The sequence below is a fragment of the Dermacentor andersoni genome, chromosome 11 (genome assembly GCF_023375885.2).
Source record: "Dermacentor andersoni chromosome 11, qqDerAnde1_hic_scaffold, whole genome shotgun sequence".
NCBI classification, from domain to species: domain Eukaryota; kingdom Metazoa; phylum Arthropoda; class Arachnida; order Ixodida; family Ixodidae; genus Dermacentor; species Dermacentor andersoni.
Window position 1 is genome coordinate 89,801,538 of NC_092824.1, and position 15,782 is coordinate 89,817,319.

A 15,782-nucleotide genomic window follows, 5' to 3' on the forward strand; every position below is an offset into this window, starting at 1 on the left:
CCCTTCAGATGCAATTTTATCGTAATCCAATTCTTTTCTTGGCACGAAAGAAGCGTTGCGAGGTTTCTAGATTGGTATTTAAACATCCACGTCGACTTAGTATGTGTCTTAGTGTCCTTTTAAGTATGAATAAATGCATGTGAAGGCAAATTCTGTAGGTTTCGTCTTTTTATGGTTGTTAATATCAGTGGCATGTTACTTATTTTCCCATCATAAACCAAGCATGTGTTCAATTTGGGAGCTATTAATAACCTACAAAAACTGAGTGCACATTAGATTCGGAGGCACATTAGAATCAGGTAAACATGTAAGTAAACCCGAAAATTTCACTACTCAAACGCGTGTAGTAAGTACAGAGGTGTTACGCAGCCATTTAACTCACAGGTCCATTGAGATGGACGTCATGTAGCCGTAGCCACTCTTCCTCGTTTGAGTCGACGCACATGAGGGCATCCTCGGTGAGCGAGGACAAAGCGGGTCGCCCCTCACCCAGTAGCCGAACTTGATGTCCTGGATCACGCAGCACTATGGCAGGATGCAGACGCCCAGACACCAGGGAAGTGGACCTTGCCACCTGTAAACATTCTTCCCCATTAAGTGCAAATATCACCAAAGCTGTTAAGGAAAAAGCATCGAAATAAAGGAACATGACAACAACTCACTGGGACACTTGAAAAATTTACCAGCTTCAGATACAATAGCTTTCCTGAACATTTGTTTATTGGGCGTGGGTAGAACATACGCCCATTTCCTTCTGTGTACTCATGTCGTAACATCCGCATGTTGGAAAGGTATAAAAGGGTGTCACCGGTTGAGACACCCTCGCTGTATGGTGCCCCGACCTCGAACCTGACCAATGACCTGAGGGATACCTACCGCAACCCATGAGCGACCTCGCTGTCCCGCTAACACGCACAAGGAGGCAAGCTTATTACCTATTACACAGTGGACTTTTCCTCTGCAAGTGTTTTACTTATTGCTTTTACTTATTGCAATGAACGGATACCCCTCTTGCATCTTTTCACCATCGGAAGACTTCCAACAAAATCTTTGAAGACTGACAAGCAAATCTGTTTGCTAAGAAAATTTATTGTTTGTAAACACACAAAATTCATAAAATCATAAAACCATCTCAAATTCCTAAAGTTTACGAAAACTTTTGAACAGTTGGTGGGTACACAGTAGGCTGCAAAAATAGAATGCAGAGACCTAACTGCAGCGTGATGTGATGCATGGACAATTGTGAAATATCAGTGAGCGCCATATTTGTGTGCAGCATGACGTCGACAAATTATGTAATTACCAACTACCATTGACGACACTCACATTTGTTTTTCTCAATCTCGAATACTTCCTGCAGGACATTACAATTCCCACAGGAATTATTGGACCAGAAAGAGTTAATATTTTCACAGCAATGCGACTTACCTCTTTGCCGTTATGAGTGACAAAGAAAGTGACGACGGTGCCCCAGTTGCGGAACCGAACCTTAGGGTCAAAAGAAAGGCCGCAGCCAACTCTGTCGCCAGGTTCGCATGGCACTCCAGGCATGTAGTTTTCACATTCTGATAGCCTGCAAAAAATGTAGTCACACTCATTTAGGTAAAACATCAAACAACCAACAGACCAAACATGAGTCAACTTCCCGGAGAGAAGTTCCACAATGTCCTACCAAAGGGAGTGGAATGGGAAGAAGGGGAATGCAGTACGAGTGATTATTTGGACTCAACATCCCAAAGCAACAATGGGGCTATGATTGGCACCGTAGGGGAAGGACTCCGGATTAATTCTGACCCCCTGGGGATATTTAAAGGGACACTAGAAAAATTATTTGAGTTGCATCAGTAAGCTACCCTTGTTCGATGGCAAAAAAAACACTCTTACAGTTAGAAGACACTTGGAAAGCTAGAAAAAATGCAATTATGAGAGAGGGCTGACAACGCCGCTTAGAAGTTACAGCACCCACTCACCGAGACGTGGATTTTGTCTGAGTCTGTTGGGCCTAGTTAACTTTTTATCAATTAAGATGGACTACATCGTATTCTAAGTGAGTCAAAGACTGAACTTGGCAAGCTTGGAGAACTACAGTTAAACCTCAATATAATAGGAAACATTGATTGAGCTTTCTAGACAATCACATGTAAGAAGACAGGACAGGCGCAAACTAACAACTGAGGTTTATTCCAGAAAAAACACTTATATATTAGACCATACCAGCGCAGGCGCATCAGGGTATCAGCAGCATAACAGAAGAACAACCCAAAATCAGAAAAAACCAAAGGCGTGGCTCACCTAAACATACTATCAAGAAAACGTGCCTCCCTATTGTAAAGTATGACTGATGTGTCACTGATGCATGCTTGTCCCTTCTTTTTTATATAATATGACTCAAGAAGTTCACGTGCTTTTTCATTATTGCACTTGCGCAGGATCTTAACTTCCTTGAGCAGAGGCCTGCATTTATGTTCTAAGCAGTGCATGGGTAAATGACGTTGCTCCTGGTTTATAATTGATCTTTCATGTTCTCGGATCCGCACATTCAAACATCGGCCCGTCTGGCCTATGTAGGTTTTGCCCCATGTCAGGGGAATCTGATAAACAACAATCTAAATAGGGGTTCTTGTGTTTCACGCCGCAGCCACCTTGCTTCTTTCTGGCGTGAAGTCTCCCAATGCGGGCGCAAAGGCGACTCAGCTTGCAGGGAGCCGAGAAAACGAGTGGAACACCATGCTTGGTTGCTATCTTCTTCAGATTATGTGCAGTTCTGTGAACATATGGAATTACAACTGGCTTTGACGCTTTGTTGGCAACATCAGAGTTTACTTTTTGGGGTGTTTTTTGCCTCTTTTCGAGCGTTTCAACCACTGCCAGCACAACCACATCAGGGAAGCCAGCCTCTTTCAGCCTGGAAATTTGCATGTCGAAGCTAGCCTGCATGGCATGCGTACATGACTTCTTCAAAGATTGCTCAATAATCTGTTTAGCAATGGCCCTTTTGGTGATTTTAGAGTGAGCTGAATCATATGGTAATAGTTGTTTTTTTGTGCGAGGGCAGAAACAGCTACAAACGTGCTCTTTTCCAAAGGTAAGTTTGAGGTCAAGGAACTGCAGAGTGTTATTGATAGGGAGCTCATGTGTAAAGGTTAGACCTAAGGCATTATTCTCAAAGAGATTTAAAATGTCTGCAATGGTATCGTCATACATACAATCATTTCGTGCTTTCAGCAGCACAAGAAAATCGTCAACATACCTAAAAACGTGTGCTACTTTGTCTTTGTCAAGTACACCATACACGGTGCAGTCAATACTCGATAAAAAGATATTGCATAAAACTGGTGCTACGCACGATCCAATGCACACTCCCTGTCGCTGCAAAAAGGTTTGGTTGTCAAAGGTGATAAAAGTGGCACTGAGATAGAACTCTAAAAGAGCCAGGAAACTGTCTACCGAAATGCCTGCTGAGTTTTGGAAACCAATGACATCGTTAGCTTCAATGCAGCTACGCACTGATTCAAAAAGTGGCTGGTGAGGTATGGAGTAGAATAAATCTTCTACATCAACTGAGAACCCAAATCCGATTGAGTCAACTTCAGGAGACTTCACGCCAGAAAGAAGCAAGGTGGCTGCGACGTGAAACACAAGAACCCCTATTTAGATTGCCAAGTTGGCGTCGTTTATCAGATTCCCCTGACATGGGGCAAAACCTACATAGGCCAGACGAGCCGATGTTTGAACGTGCGGATCCGAGAACATGAAAGATCAATTATAAACCAGGAGCAACGTCATTTACCCATGCACTGCTTAGAACATAAATGCAGGCCTCTGCTCAACCAAGTTAAGATCCTACGCAAGTGCAATAATGAAAAAGCACGTGAACTTCTTGAGTCATATTATATAAAAAAGAAGGGACAAGCATGGATCAGTGACACATCAGTCATACTTTACAATAGGGAGGCACGTTTTCTTGATAGTATGTTCAGGTGAGCCACGCCTTTGGTTTTTTCTGATTTTGGGTTGTTCTTCTGTTATGCTGCTGATACCCTGATGCGCCTGAGCTGGTATGGTCTGATATATAAGTGTTTTTTCTGGAATAAACCTCAGTTGTTAGTTTGCGCCTGTCCTGTCTTCTTACATGTGATTGTCTAGAAAGCGCAATCAATGTTTCCTATTACAATGAACCAACCTGCCCAACAACGCATCCTGCTCAATATAACGAAGTAGGTAAAATCAGCAATTTGCTTCGTTATATCGAAATTTCGTTGCATTGAAATTCAACCTTTTATTCAAATAAGTGACTGACACTTCAAGGTGTGATAAAGAAGCTGCAGGTGGTCATAACTAATCCTATGCCCCATACTACAGATTCACTCATACCAAAGCTGTGGCTTTGGGACACAAGACACTTATTATTAATACGATGTTATAATTATTAGAGTCAAGTTGTGTCAACTTAAACACCTGGAATCACATGTTCCTATCTAAATTATGCGAAGGCTCTTGCTAGGACCAATAATTCTAGCTGAAGCAAGGTGGTGAGGTGGACAAATTGGTTAGGATGCATTTTGAACATGTAACACGTACAGCGCAGGTAGAAAAAAAATAAACACAGTGCTACCTTCTCATTATAGTAGTAGCATTGTGCCATCTATAATTCTGCTTTGAATACAATATAACTTTTGTATAGCGCTGAGATGTTCAACCATCACTGCAGCAAACACTGCATGCTCTTAGCCACCATAAAATTAACACTACAATGATGAGTGTGTACAGGGAAGTTGATTGACTGATTAGAAAACTATTAATCACCTGCCCTCGCTGACTCGGCAAGCAAGCGACAGTGCGGAGTCCCACTGGTGAATTCCAGCACCAGAGGGACAGAGGAAGCCAAACACCAAGTCGGCCATTCCCATGCCAAGAAGCTCCACCTCAAAGTAGGCTCGTGATGGGCTTGCTGGTTCCACGCCAACGTACAAACCGGGGTGGCCCTCAGACCCGGCATCATAACTGCAAAAACAAATGCACGTAGAGTAAACTGATTTCAGCATGCGTTTCACTACATAACCACTGCTGCAAAGTATGCCGATTGGTCTTAAGATGGCTGAAGGACAATTATGGTAAGATAGCATAGTTGTGTTTGTACTATGACAACCCTGCTTTGCCTTCGAGAGCAGAAGGCAGGGAGGTGAGAATAAAAAGATCCCACAATAGGAGTGGGATTGAAGAAGCACCCTCCACTCCCAGATTCTCTAAAAAATCTATAATGACATTCTCCATGGCATTCCCCTTAACGTAGTTTCAAGCCAGAGTACAGAAAGGAAATGGCGACAAGTAGTGTCATGGCGTCGCAGGGCCATTGTGCGTTTTCTTTGAAAGTGGTGAAATCATTCTATTGGACTAGAAAGTTGGGCTGCATATGCTTTGATCACGTTTCTTTACAAAAGACAAGCGAAAATCTTGTGTGTGTCTCTGTGTCTCATCGATTTTAGCGTCCGTAAATCATGACGATACACATGCATGTACGCTGACGCCGCAAATGGCAATTGTGATAAGAAAACTAAAAGATGCAATGAACCATTGTACAAGGCATGTCTACAAGGCCAGTGAAAAGCACACAAGCTTCCAAGTTATTTTCGATAAAAATAAAGCTCCCTGCTGAGTGATTGGTGTCACATTACTCAGTATAGTACAGCTTTACAACCATGCTGAACAAAAAACAAGACAGAACTCTCTCTGTAATGTCCCTTTTTGCTCTGTAGTGCGTAGTTATCATGTTGCTACTTTCTGCAGTGTTGAACCCAACTTGGCACAAAACCAACGCAGTCTGACTACCACTGCCTGTTTGAAAGTTTGCACACTGAGTGCACACAATACCCCGCAGGTGAACATTTAGCAACATTTTAAGTTGAACTTTTGAAACATAAAAGGTCCATTCATTTGTGTGTCAGTGCATCAAAAGTGCTGACACACATTTTACGTAAAGAAAGGGCAGTAACCTCCCATTGATTAAAAATTGGCTGCGTTAAGTTGCAATGGTTGAAGCCTCAGTTTCCTGAAGCAAAAGCAAATTGTGAAGAGAAACACGAGAAGCGCACACCGCCACATGCGCCCTGTCAAGTCAGTTGCTTCAAACATATTGCCAAAATGAAACCCATTGCACTCAACTACGGTAACTTTTTGTCGACGAATACGCACGCTTACCATAACATGTCACCTTCTACAGCGATGTTGTCGACGAAGAGCTGTCTCATGTCCATACTCGGCTTCAAGGGTGTATCGCCCGTCGCGGACACCCGACGTTCCAGCTCCATGACCGCCGTCAACAGATCGCTCCACGCAGAGCGAAACCACGGTGTAATGCTACGAATGCGAAAGCGCAAAGATCACGCTGTTAATAACGGTCATGCCGCGTTTTGTGCAGCATGTCAGCGTGACAGCCCGCGAGTGCTCCTTCTTCGGCAGTCACGAGTCAACGGTAAACATGATTTAGTAAGAGTGACGCACTAAACTAGCTATTACAAACAGACCCGCAGCGCACCCATCGACGTGTGACCCGCTCAGGCGCTAAAAGTGGAACAATGATTTCGGGGTATGAGGTTGCGACACAGACATTCAACACAGCGCGAGACGGGAATAAGTAAGTGCGTGGTATTACCTTGTGGGATCACATTACAGCGAGAATTCCGGTAGAAATAACACGCAAATACGATCGTTTACGTGCAGTCGCACGCGACCATACAAACCGCACAGGCAAATAATGCAAGCGAGTCAGCGTCGGCAGCGTTTAGTTTCGAAAATACAGAGAAAATTGTAGTTTTGAGGAAGACTTTGTAATAGATTTCAGTTTTTCCAACAACATTCATAGCACGTCAAAATGCGTTAAAGAAGTGTTCAAAAACGATGCAACGCTTTTAATATGATATTAAGCAAAATGCCGCGAAATTTGAATTGGGACTTACTCCCTCAATCGCTAGCGATTCATCAGAGGACCCCTAAAACATTATCACCAAATTTTGTAGCAACCTTGCTCGCTCACTGGGACGTAATCAACGTACGAAATAGCGTGTTGACGTCGAATTCGTTCTGAAACAAGCACTATTTCTTTAATGCGGTTCTGCTCCCGCACGGCTGTAACGTCGCTTAGCAACGGCGTGCTTTGAATGGACAACATCGCCGAAAACACGCGAGGGCTTTTGCACGCGCGTAACTAAATCCAGCAGCTAGCTTATGCCACTCACGTCATTACATATGCAAATCATATATCATGGGTGCAGTCCAACGCAAGCTGATGCTATTTTCAGCAGGAAGTGCGCATCCGAGAGAACCCGATCAGTCAAAAACGTATTCGTGGTGAGTAAAGGCTGTTTCAGTTTTCGTTATAGCCTGTATCAAGAAAAACGCTCGCATTTTTTTTTTTTTTTCAGGGATACCAAATCGAGAGTGGATGCCGCGAACTACACGGTGGAAAATGCAATTGACACAACTGTCACAAAATGTCCAGGAAACGTCAACGGACAGCAGTTCGTCATACGAAATTGCCACGTATGCTCGTTTACGTTCCCGGTTCGCACGTTAATTACTACAAATAGGCGTGCTCGACTGTGTACAGGTGCTAGCGAAAAGCTAGTCGTCTGCAGAAAACAACAGCAGCATGTAAAGGGAGAGTACGAGGCCGCGATTATTTCACGGGGTTCATCGGGTTGTATTTTTCCGTTTGTTTAGTTATTGCTCTGCAGTTCCACGTGCCCCGGCACGTGATATGTCGCACGATGCGTCATCCCAGTAATTCAATTCATAACACATGCAACTTTGTTGCACTTTTCGGTATAAACCTGGTTCAAACACATATCATCACAATCGCATCCACGTGTCGCCTATAATGTCCGCCGTCGACAGCTTAGAATAAGGTCGTCAACTTAGAATCCTTGAAACTGCCACCTAGCAAGTGCGCGCTATATAGGTGATTCGTTAAATTGAAAAATTCGTTAGTGTGAGTCTCATAAAATGTGTATTTTAAAAGCGTACGCATTATTCTGCTCTTTCCATTAGACACCATGCTTGAATAGTGCAGCATAGTAATATGGTGCAATGCAGTATATCTGAATATGAAGCCTTGCATATGTTAAGGGATGTGTGAATATTAAAGGTGTGTGTACTTAAAAGACATAAAAGAAAAAGAAGGCAATAATTCTTGTTTTGTAGAGTTCTAAAAAAAATCAAATCAGCTTAGTCAGGGTAAAGTCAGGGTAGTCAACTATATAGAAGAACCATCATGTCCTTTTGGGCCAACTGACTTCCATGCATGCTTGTCTTGCGCATGGTGGTCAAATGTGTCCTTTTGCACAGCTTGTTTTTTCGCACTGTTCACATATTCCAGAGCACTCCTGGAGAGAAACATTGCCATATGTGGCCTACTGACAGTTCCAACAACATATACTATAACCGGAGTAATAAATACTGTTTTATGATATCCTAAAATAAACTTTCACGCAGAACGCAAGCCTCTATGTACTGGATCACATCAACTCTGTGACTATTGATGACTGCACTAACTGCAACATTGTCCTTGGCCCGACGCAGGGAAGGTAAGGCCCACAAGACCTGCAATCTCTTATGCTAGTCGGTACATAATTTGCTGACGTGTGTTTGCTGTATCTGCAGTGTGTTCCTGCGCAACTGTAACAATGTGCGACTTGCGTCTGCGTGTCAACAGCTGCGGGCCCGCGACTGCTTTGCCATCGATTCTTGGCTCTGTTGCTCCACTCAACCATCCATAGAGTCCTGCTCCGAGATGCGATTTGGTTGTCTGACGCTGGCATATGAACAGTTCCCAGGCAAGTCTGCTGATCACTAAATAAATCATAGTGGCATGCATGCACATTATGAACAAGGAATCAAACCAGTGAACTAGATGCACACACGGAGACAAGAAGTGCACAGGACGATGCTGGTCCTGCCAGCATTGTCCTGTGCACTTTGGCATCATCTGTGTGAAGCGAAGTACAATCCTAACTTTCACTGGTATTGGGAAAAAAGAAAGCTACCGCACAGCACTGCTCCGCAGTTTTCTTATAGACAGCCCAATAGAACCCGTTCTCAATTTGTACATAATCAATGCAATTTGTATACTACTGTATTGCAATTTTGGTGTGTAAAGTAAATCGGCCTCAACTAACCTCCGCCTAGGAATCGAAATGTGTTACATTGAAGTCTTCTGCAATGTTTGCAATCTGTAATACGTGAGACAAAATGACATGATATAACATAATGATTTGCTCCTCCAGAGCAGCTAAAAAAGGCCCAGCTCAGTCCATTCAACAACCACTGGAGTGAAGTGTATGACTTTACTCCGACCATACCAGAGCCAAACTGGTCACTCCTACCCCCAGAGGCAAGTGATGACTGTAGCATTCTCTTGGCAGGAATTTAGTGCACATGCAATTCCCAAGGGGGGGGGGAGGTATTCTGTAAGAGTCCACCTAGTGGACTGTCCATTTCGGCCGCTGCTGATTGGCTAGGGCTGCTCGTCTCCTCCTCTTGTACAGCTGCATCCAATCAGCAACGGCCGAAAAGGACAGTCTACAAGGTGGACTCTTACAGAATACCCCCCCCCCCCAGGAGTTCTTGGAAGTCTGCATGCATGGCACATAAAGTGAAATTGTCATTATAGTAACCTTGACAAGTTGACATAAATGCGTTTCAGTAATAGTTATTTTATTTCTCAAATCATTTGTGAGTGTGGTCTATGTGAAACGTTGGCAACTTGTTGAGAGCTTTTGAAACCACAAGAATTAAGTATGCTGTAGAGACTTGAAGGTTGAATCGTTGGTCTCTGATATGCAGTGCAGTTGAAGATCTCTAATGCACTATCAGCATATATTCAAACACTAACAAGTAAAAAACAACTAGAACGCATTGTTGCATATTCAGATTTATAGCTGAATTTGTAACAGTGGCTATGTTCAGGCTTAAAAACATACATATAGCACTATGCCAAGCTCATGAACAGCTTACACAGTGATTGCGTGTAGCGCACTCACATAATTACGCATGACAACTGTTCTTATTAGTTCTTTCCTATTTGCAATTTCAATTTATGCCAAGGGTAAATGCACTACCTCATGGAGTTTATAGGTTTTGCAAAAACATATGAACATGACGGATATCTGCATCTAATGCCAACACTTTCCAACATGCCAGCAATGGGACATGTTGACCCAACATGATAATTTGTGGTATTAAAAGTGCTCAGAAAATTGCAGTCATATTTTTTGCATGAAGCACTAAATTTGAGCATGCAACAAACTTGTCAGGAGCCTGCACTGTTCCCAGCAACTTTATTATTGGGTATTTTTTTCTCACTCATTCAAAAAGAATGACAGACACAGCGAATGTGAAATTAGTGAAGTTGGGACTTATCCAGAGCAACTTGATTGTCTCATTAATATTAGCATGGCTTTACCCATGCATGAAACTATGTAAATATCTTTGTACAGTCAAACTTCAATATAACCAACAGATATTAATTCATTCCTTTTATTTGTTCTTCACAACAATTACATATCATGCTAGGGGCCAATGAGAAAAGCCATTACTTGGTGGCTTGAGGGAATTGTTAGTCCAGTCTATGTTATTTGTGCATTATCAGATATAATGAAGCAAATGTAATGTTTTTCTAGCCGATACTGGTGTGTATTGAATATATTAGATATAACGAAATTTTTGTCATGTCTGATGCAACTGTAGTATAACAAGGCTTGACTGTATATACAGTCCAGAAAAAAAGGTACAACTCCCCTTAGATGTTCAGCTTTAAAGTGACTTTTCTATGCAACATGTGTTCTATGCTTGGAAACCAAAGTGAAGTCGCAAAACACACCAGCCTTTGGGATAAAAAGAAAGTGCCACCTAAGTAAGCGTGTCCTGCATTTGCATACCCCATTAGAGCAGTTTCAGTGTATTATTACTAACTTTATGAAAATGATGACCCCTGACAAGATACAATTATAAGGGAATGTTTTCTCACAAACTAGCTATTTGAACAATCAGCTTCACATTCACATTTTGCAAGCCTGTTAAGTTAAAATATGGATAGCTCAGCAAAAATGCACCAACCTGCATAGACTATAGTCATAAGATAAAGTCAATTTTCTGCAACACAAATTCATTCCATCTCTCTCTATTGCCATAAACAATAAACAAGTGGAACCACCTTCCATAGTTGCTGGTTAGCGTTCCTCATAACAACCCGTTTACTAGATCAAGCCTAACTGGTCATTTTGGGAGCGTAACATAAACATACCTCAAACCTGTGGTTTCGTGCCACGAATTTTGCATTTGGTTTCTTTTTTTCTTTGTTTAATGTATAAAGGAAACAATATTCCTAGAAGTCTTATAATCTGCTGCCTATATGTTGAGTTGCTACTTGCAATTATGTTTGTACCATTCCCCTCTGTAACGCTTGCTTCGGGCCTCAATGGTAACAGACAAACAAACAACTTAATTGATTGACAAACAAATTAATTGATTGATCGATCAATCAATTAATCAATCACTAGTGTCTGCTTGTTGGCTGAATAGGCAATGCCACAGACTTTGGTTGAGGCGTGCCCTGTGCCCATGAGCCTGGATCCCAAGACAAGTCACGTGCCGCTCACACTTGGACCCAGCTGCAAGCGCAATGTCGAGGCAAGTTTCACGGTTCAGTGAATGATGCTGCTTGCATTTTTCTTTTTATTGCGATAGCAATTATGTGGACACTCCAGGTGCATTTCTGCCGTCGCAGTGAGAGATAAAACTGTCGCCGCGCACAGTCTGCTGCACGTGAAAGTGAAAGCATGCCAGCGTGAGCGGGCAAATATGGGTCAATCTCGCATGCGTGAGCGAGGAAGGCCGAGCGGAAGTGCACCCTCTCCTGTCGTGCGCAAGGCACCAAGGCGCGGCGAGGAAAAGGGGGCGTTCTCTGGTGGCTGCTGCTTACGACGCAACCGGGCGTGTGCTGTATCTTGAAAGCAATCTGAGATGTTTGCAGAGTGCGCGTAGTAGTGGTAGCTTCATATGCACTGTGCTTTCGACCTTTCGTTCACGTGGAAGCGAGAGATGCACGAGGGTCAATTCGCTCACTCCAGCATTTTGACAGCGAGATGTGTTCATGCTTACCTGTGCACGCATGACATCGTGCTTGTTAATGTAGTTAGTAAGCGAATGTTTAAAAGTTTATACAGCCGATAAAACTACTATGCTTACTTGCTTCGTATAGCTATCTACTAATTGGCTATCGCAATTGGTGCTTCACCTTTCGGGCGAAACTACAACTTTTTTTCTCAGCAACAGCTGTTATAAGGGCATTGTGGTATCTCGGGTGCCCAGCAGAACACAGAAGGACAATGGATGGACAATAGATGGACAATGGCACTATTGCGGCATCCTCCTCGTTTTGTGTTTTGCTTGGTGCCCAAGATCATCATCATCAGCAGCAGCAGCCTGGTTACGCCCACTGCAGGGCAAAGGCCTCTCCCATACTTCTCCAACAACCCCGGTCATGTACTAATTGTGGCCATGTTGTCCCTGCAAACTTCTTAATCTCATCCGCCCACCTAACTTTCTGCCGCCCTCTGCTACGCTTTCCTTCCCTTGGAATCAATTCCGTAACTCTTAATGACCATCGGTTATCTTCCCTCCTCATTACGTGTCCTGCCCATGCCCATTTCTTTTTCTTGATTTCAACTAAGATATCATTAACTCGCGTTTGTTCCCTCACCCAATCTGCTCTTTTCTTATCCCTTAATGTTACACCTATCATTCTTCTTTCCATAGCTCGTTGCGTCGTCCTCAATTTAAGTAGAACTCTTTTCGTAAGCCTCCAGGTTTCTGCCCCGTACGTGAGTACTGGAAGACTAAATCTGTACCAATTAGCCCAAACTTCAGTTCTTCAGTATATTCCAGCAACATTTGTGGCGCCATCGTAGGTCGTCCTTGTACCTTGAAACGTTATTTCGGCCAGCAGGACATACGCATATTGCACATACGTGCGGTATGAGCAGATGAGGACTCAAGCGAGACCAGCACTGCGTCCTGTCTCATTCTCACCTTTGCCCTCGTTTTGCTTGCACTTGCATCATCCTTGTATCTTATTGGCGTAGAGGCTCACCATTAACCTCTGGAAGCCTGAAGGGCAGCTCAAGGGCATATAATCACCTCTCAGGACGGTTCTTACTATCGACTGGTATGTTACAAACATGAAAAACCCATTTTTTAGTTACATACCACAGTTAGTTGCTGAAAGCATGATCTCCATGACATGTACAGAGTAACCATCTCTTGAAATTTGTTATGGTAAAAACAGGGGGATTAAGATGCAATAGTGTGCAGGGTTGCTGTGTTGATGCTGCACTTTGTACTTTTATGTCATCTCGTAATATTCAAGATGGACTTCAGTGGTTTTCATCACCTGTGATGACACAGCAGTCTGTGCCAATTTCTGCCATATCAGCGCCAATGGCACGAATTTGACTAAACTGCTTCCATACATAAAGGCAGTTGTCCGACTTCATATTCGGGACAAATATTTTACGCAGTCATTTCTGGTTAAGCTTGAAAAGCAGTGAGAGCAACATGCAATAACATGTTCGAGGAGCTCTGGAAGTTAATGATCATCACGTGTCACCATAACAACTACAAAATAAAATACATATATACATGTTTTGAAGTAAACTGTTCAGCACATTTCAAACCTGTGACTGACACTCCAGTCAAGTGTGTGCAATCAGGGCACTGCTGAAGGGTGAATGGAAAGAACAAGAAATGGTCCGCTGCAGTACGTGCTCAGGAGCACGAGTCGGAAACCTGCTCAGCAGAGCTGAAATTCGGGCTAGTTGGTTATTGAACAGAAACACATTGCACTATGTGATACAGGTGAAAACGGACAGAATTAATTCCTGTTCTTATATATTGTCCGTTCTCTCTTGTACTGTGCAGAGTAATGTATTTGTGTTCAGATGCTTTTAACCCTTTAACAGTCAAGCCCATGCCGTACGTACTTGTCCCACCAGTTTGTACCGATATTGCCAAGGACGAGATCATACTAATTCATGGTGCGCATTGCTTTGCTCTGTGGTAAGGAGCCATGCAGGTCAGCTCGTTCTACCGTTATTGGATAGCTTTGGGCATATTTTTCATCATTATTTCGTCATTTACATTTGTCTTGCTGTCAGAAGTATAGAGAATATTACAGCATATTTTTATGTACTTCGAGAACAACTCTCTGCTTACATCTTACTCAGCATTTCCACTGGATGCAAGGGATAAACCATACATAAAAATTTTTTTGAAGGAGAAAATTATGGCAACTTGACGAAGTAGTGAAACTTGGCAAATGTCATGAAATTTTCCCAGAAAGAACTTGAGAGTTATAGGGATAATTGAAGCTCACAGTACAAAGTAGAATGTGCTATAGAAAAGACGAAGCAAATACCATCATTCTTATTTCATAGCTCCTTTTTCCTTCTATACATCTTTTATTGTTGTACATTCAGGCTGACTGATGAAGAAGTATATATATATATCTATATTCTACTTGCCCTCATTTATGTATATATAACATTATTCTTATATTAATTCCTCTAATTCATTTATGAAATCAACTAGACTCTTGGCCATTCTCCCAGAATGGGTAGGTGTACAATGCCACTGCATCATCATGCTTTTCTTCTGATCAGGTTGTCCGCATGCTGCTGCAGATGCTTTGTGCGAGATGTACACACTCAAACACTGGGCCTTATAGTGCATGATAGTGCAGAAGCTATTGCCAACAACGTTTTTGCATTTTGGGCGAAAAATACAACTTTTTCTCTCTTTCTGTTTGCTTGTCGCAGAGATGCCTGGTGGTGCTCTTCTGGAACGACAATCTACAGGAAAATAGCATGGCTTTTGTGCGGGGTATGAAAGAAGCCCAGGTAACACTTGCACGACACTGCATTTGTCGGGGCGCTCTCTGTTTTGAACGGGTGGCTATAGAGACGGTTTTACGTGTGCCTTGGCAGTGGTGAGCCCGCGACCCCAAGAAACTTCCAGTCCCATGTCCTATCAGCATACTAGGCCGAAAACAAGAAGTGTTTCCAAGTTGCCGCAACTTCAGCGACACCATATGGTCTATGTTTTCAAATAAATGTATGTCCTATGTCTCAAGCGAAGACATAGTCTGATCACGATAATTCGAACTTGAAGGGGCCCGAAAAGTTGTTTGAATTAAACGGAGTTCAAACTAAATGAAGCTCGTTGAGTGGGGACTTACATGCAGCACTGCGTTAGGCAGCGCATGTACTGAGCTATCACACGAGTTCCGAAAATGTGACCTCACAGCAGCGAAGCTGTGCTGCCGTGAAGCCGCACCTCAATGCTAAATTCGCATATAACAACACCTCTACTTTAGCGTTGTAAATTTTTTAAGCTGAAGCTTTCTTTGCGAACTATGTAGCATCGCGGGAGCCCCAGTCAAACTAGCGAGAGAGAGGGAGACAGTGTTGGGCGCTGATTGCATCGGATTACACGCCATGCGGCATTGTACGCTTTAATCCGACGCCACCATGAATTCAGGTTGCTCATCACTGAAGGCCCTCGCGTGCATCGTGTTTCATTCTGATATTTCACTGTGGCTATATTTCTCAGAGGGCTTGCTCTGTGGCTTGGCCTTGTTCGCACATTCACCTTCAGTTGCTCACATATCCGCAGAATGTGAACAAATTTGTTGGTGCGGGTTGTACGCGCAGAAATATGGTATTTGCAAC

General features: G+C 43.0%; 2 protein-coding genes across 2 annotated transcripts in view; one reads left to right on the plus strand and one right to left on the minus strand.

The window, feature by feature from the left end:
* Nucleotides 1–6,762, minus strand: part of LOC126517883 (SPRY domain-containing protein 3-like) — a 30,138-nt gene extending 23,376 nt beyond the window's left edge. Inside the window, exons 1-5 of the mRNA XM_050167698.3 lie at nt 6,653–6,762; nt 6,199–6,357; nt 4,807–5,004; nt 1,429–1,573; nt 383–574 (exon numbers count right to left, since the gene is read on the minus strand). Of these exons, the coding sequence (XP_050023655.1) occupies nt 383–574; nt 1,429–1,573; nt 4,807–5,004; nt 6,199–6,308 (645 nt within the window). The 5' untranslated portion in view covers nt 6,309–6,357; nt 6,653–6,762. The remainder of the gene's footprint in view (nt 1–382; nt 575–1,428; nt 1,574–4,806; nt 5,005–6,198; nt 6,358–6,652) is intronic.
* Nucleotides 6,763–7,094: 332 nt separating this feature from the next.
* Nucleotides 7,095–13,190, plus strand: LOC126517892 (protein XRP2-like). Its single transcript, XM_050167711.3, has 7 exons — nt 7,095–7,347; nt 7,422–7,539; nt 8,491–8,582; nt 8,659–8,831; nt 9,282–9,388; nt 11,578–11,685; nt 13,140–13,190. The coding sequence occupies exons 1-7, from the start codon at nt 7,262–7,264 to the stop codon at nt 13,188–13,190; spliced, it is 735 nt and encodes a 244-aa protein (XP_050023668.2). The 5' UTR covers nt 7,095–7,261.
* The last annotated feature ends 2,592 nt before the right edge of the window (nt 13,191–15,782 follow it).

Excerpts from the sequence above, each read along its gene's own strand:
- LOC126517892 (XM_050167711.3), top strand. The coding sequence starts at position 7,262 with ATGGGTGCAGTCCAACGCAAGCTGATGCTATTTTCAGCAGGAAGTGCG. Across the intron at positions 7,540-8,490 it reads TCGTCATACGAAATTGCCAC|AACGCAAGCCTCTATGTACT; the intron begins GTATGCTCGTTT and ends ACTTTCACGCAG. Across the intron at positions 11,686-13,139 it reads GCTGCAAGCGCAATGTCGAG|AGGCTCACCATTAACCTCTG; the intron begins GCAAGTTTCACG and ends TTATTGGCGTAG.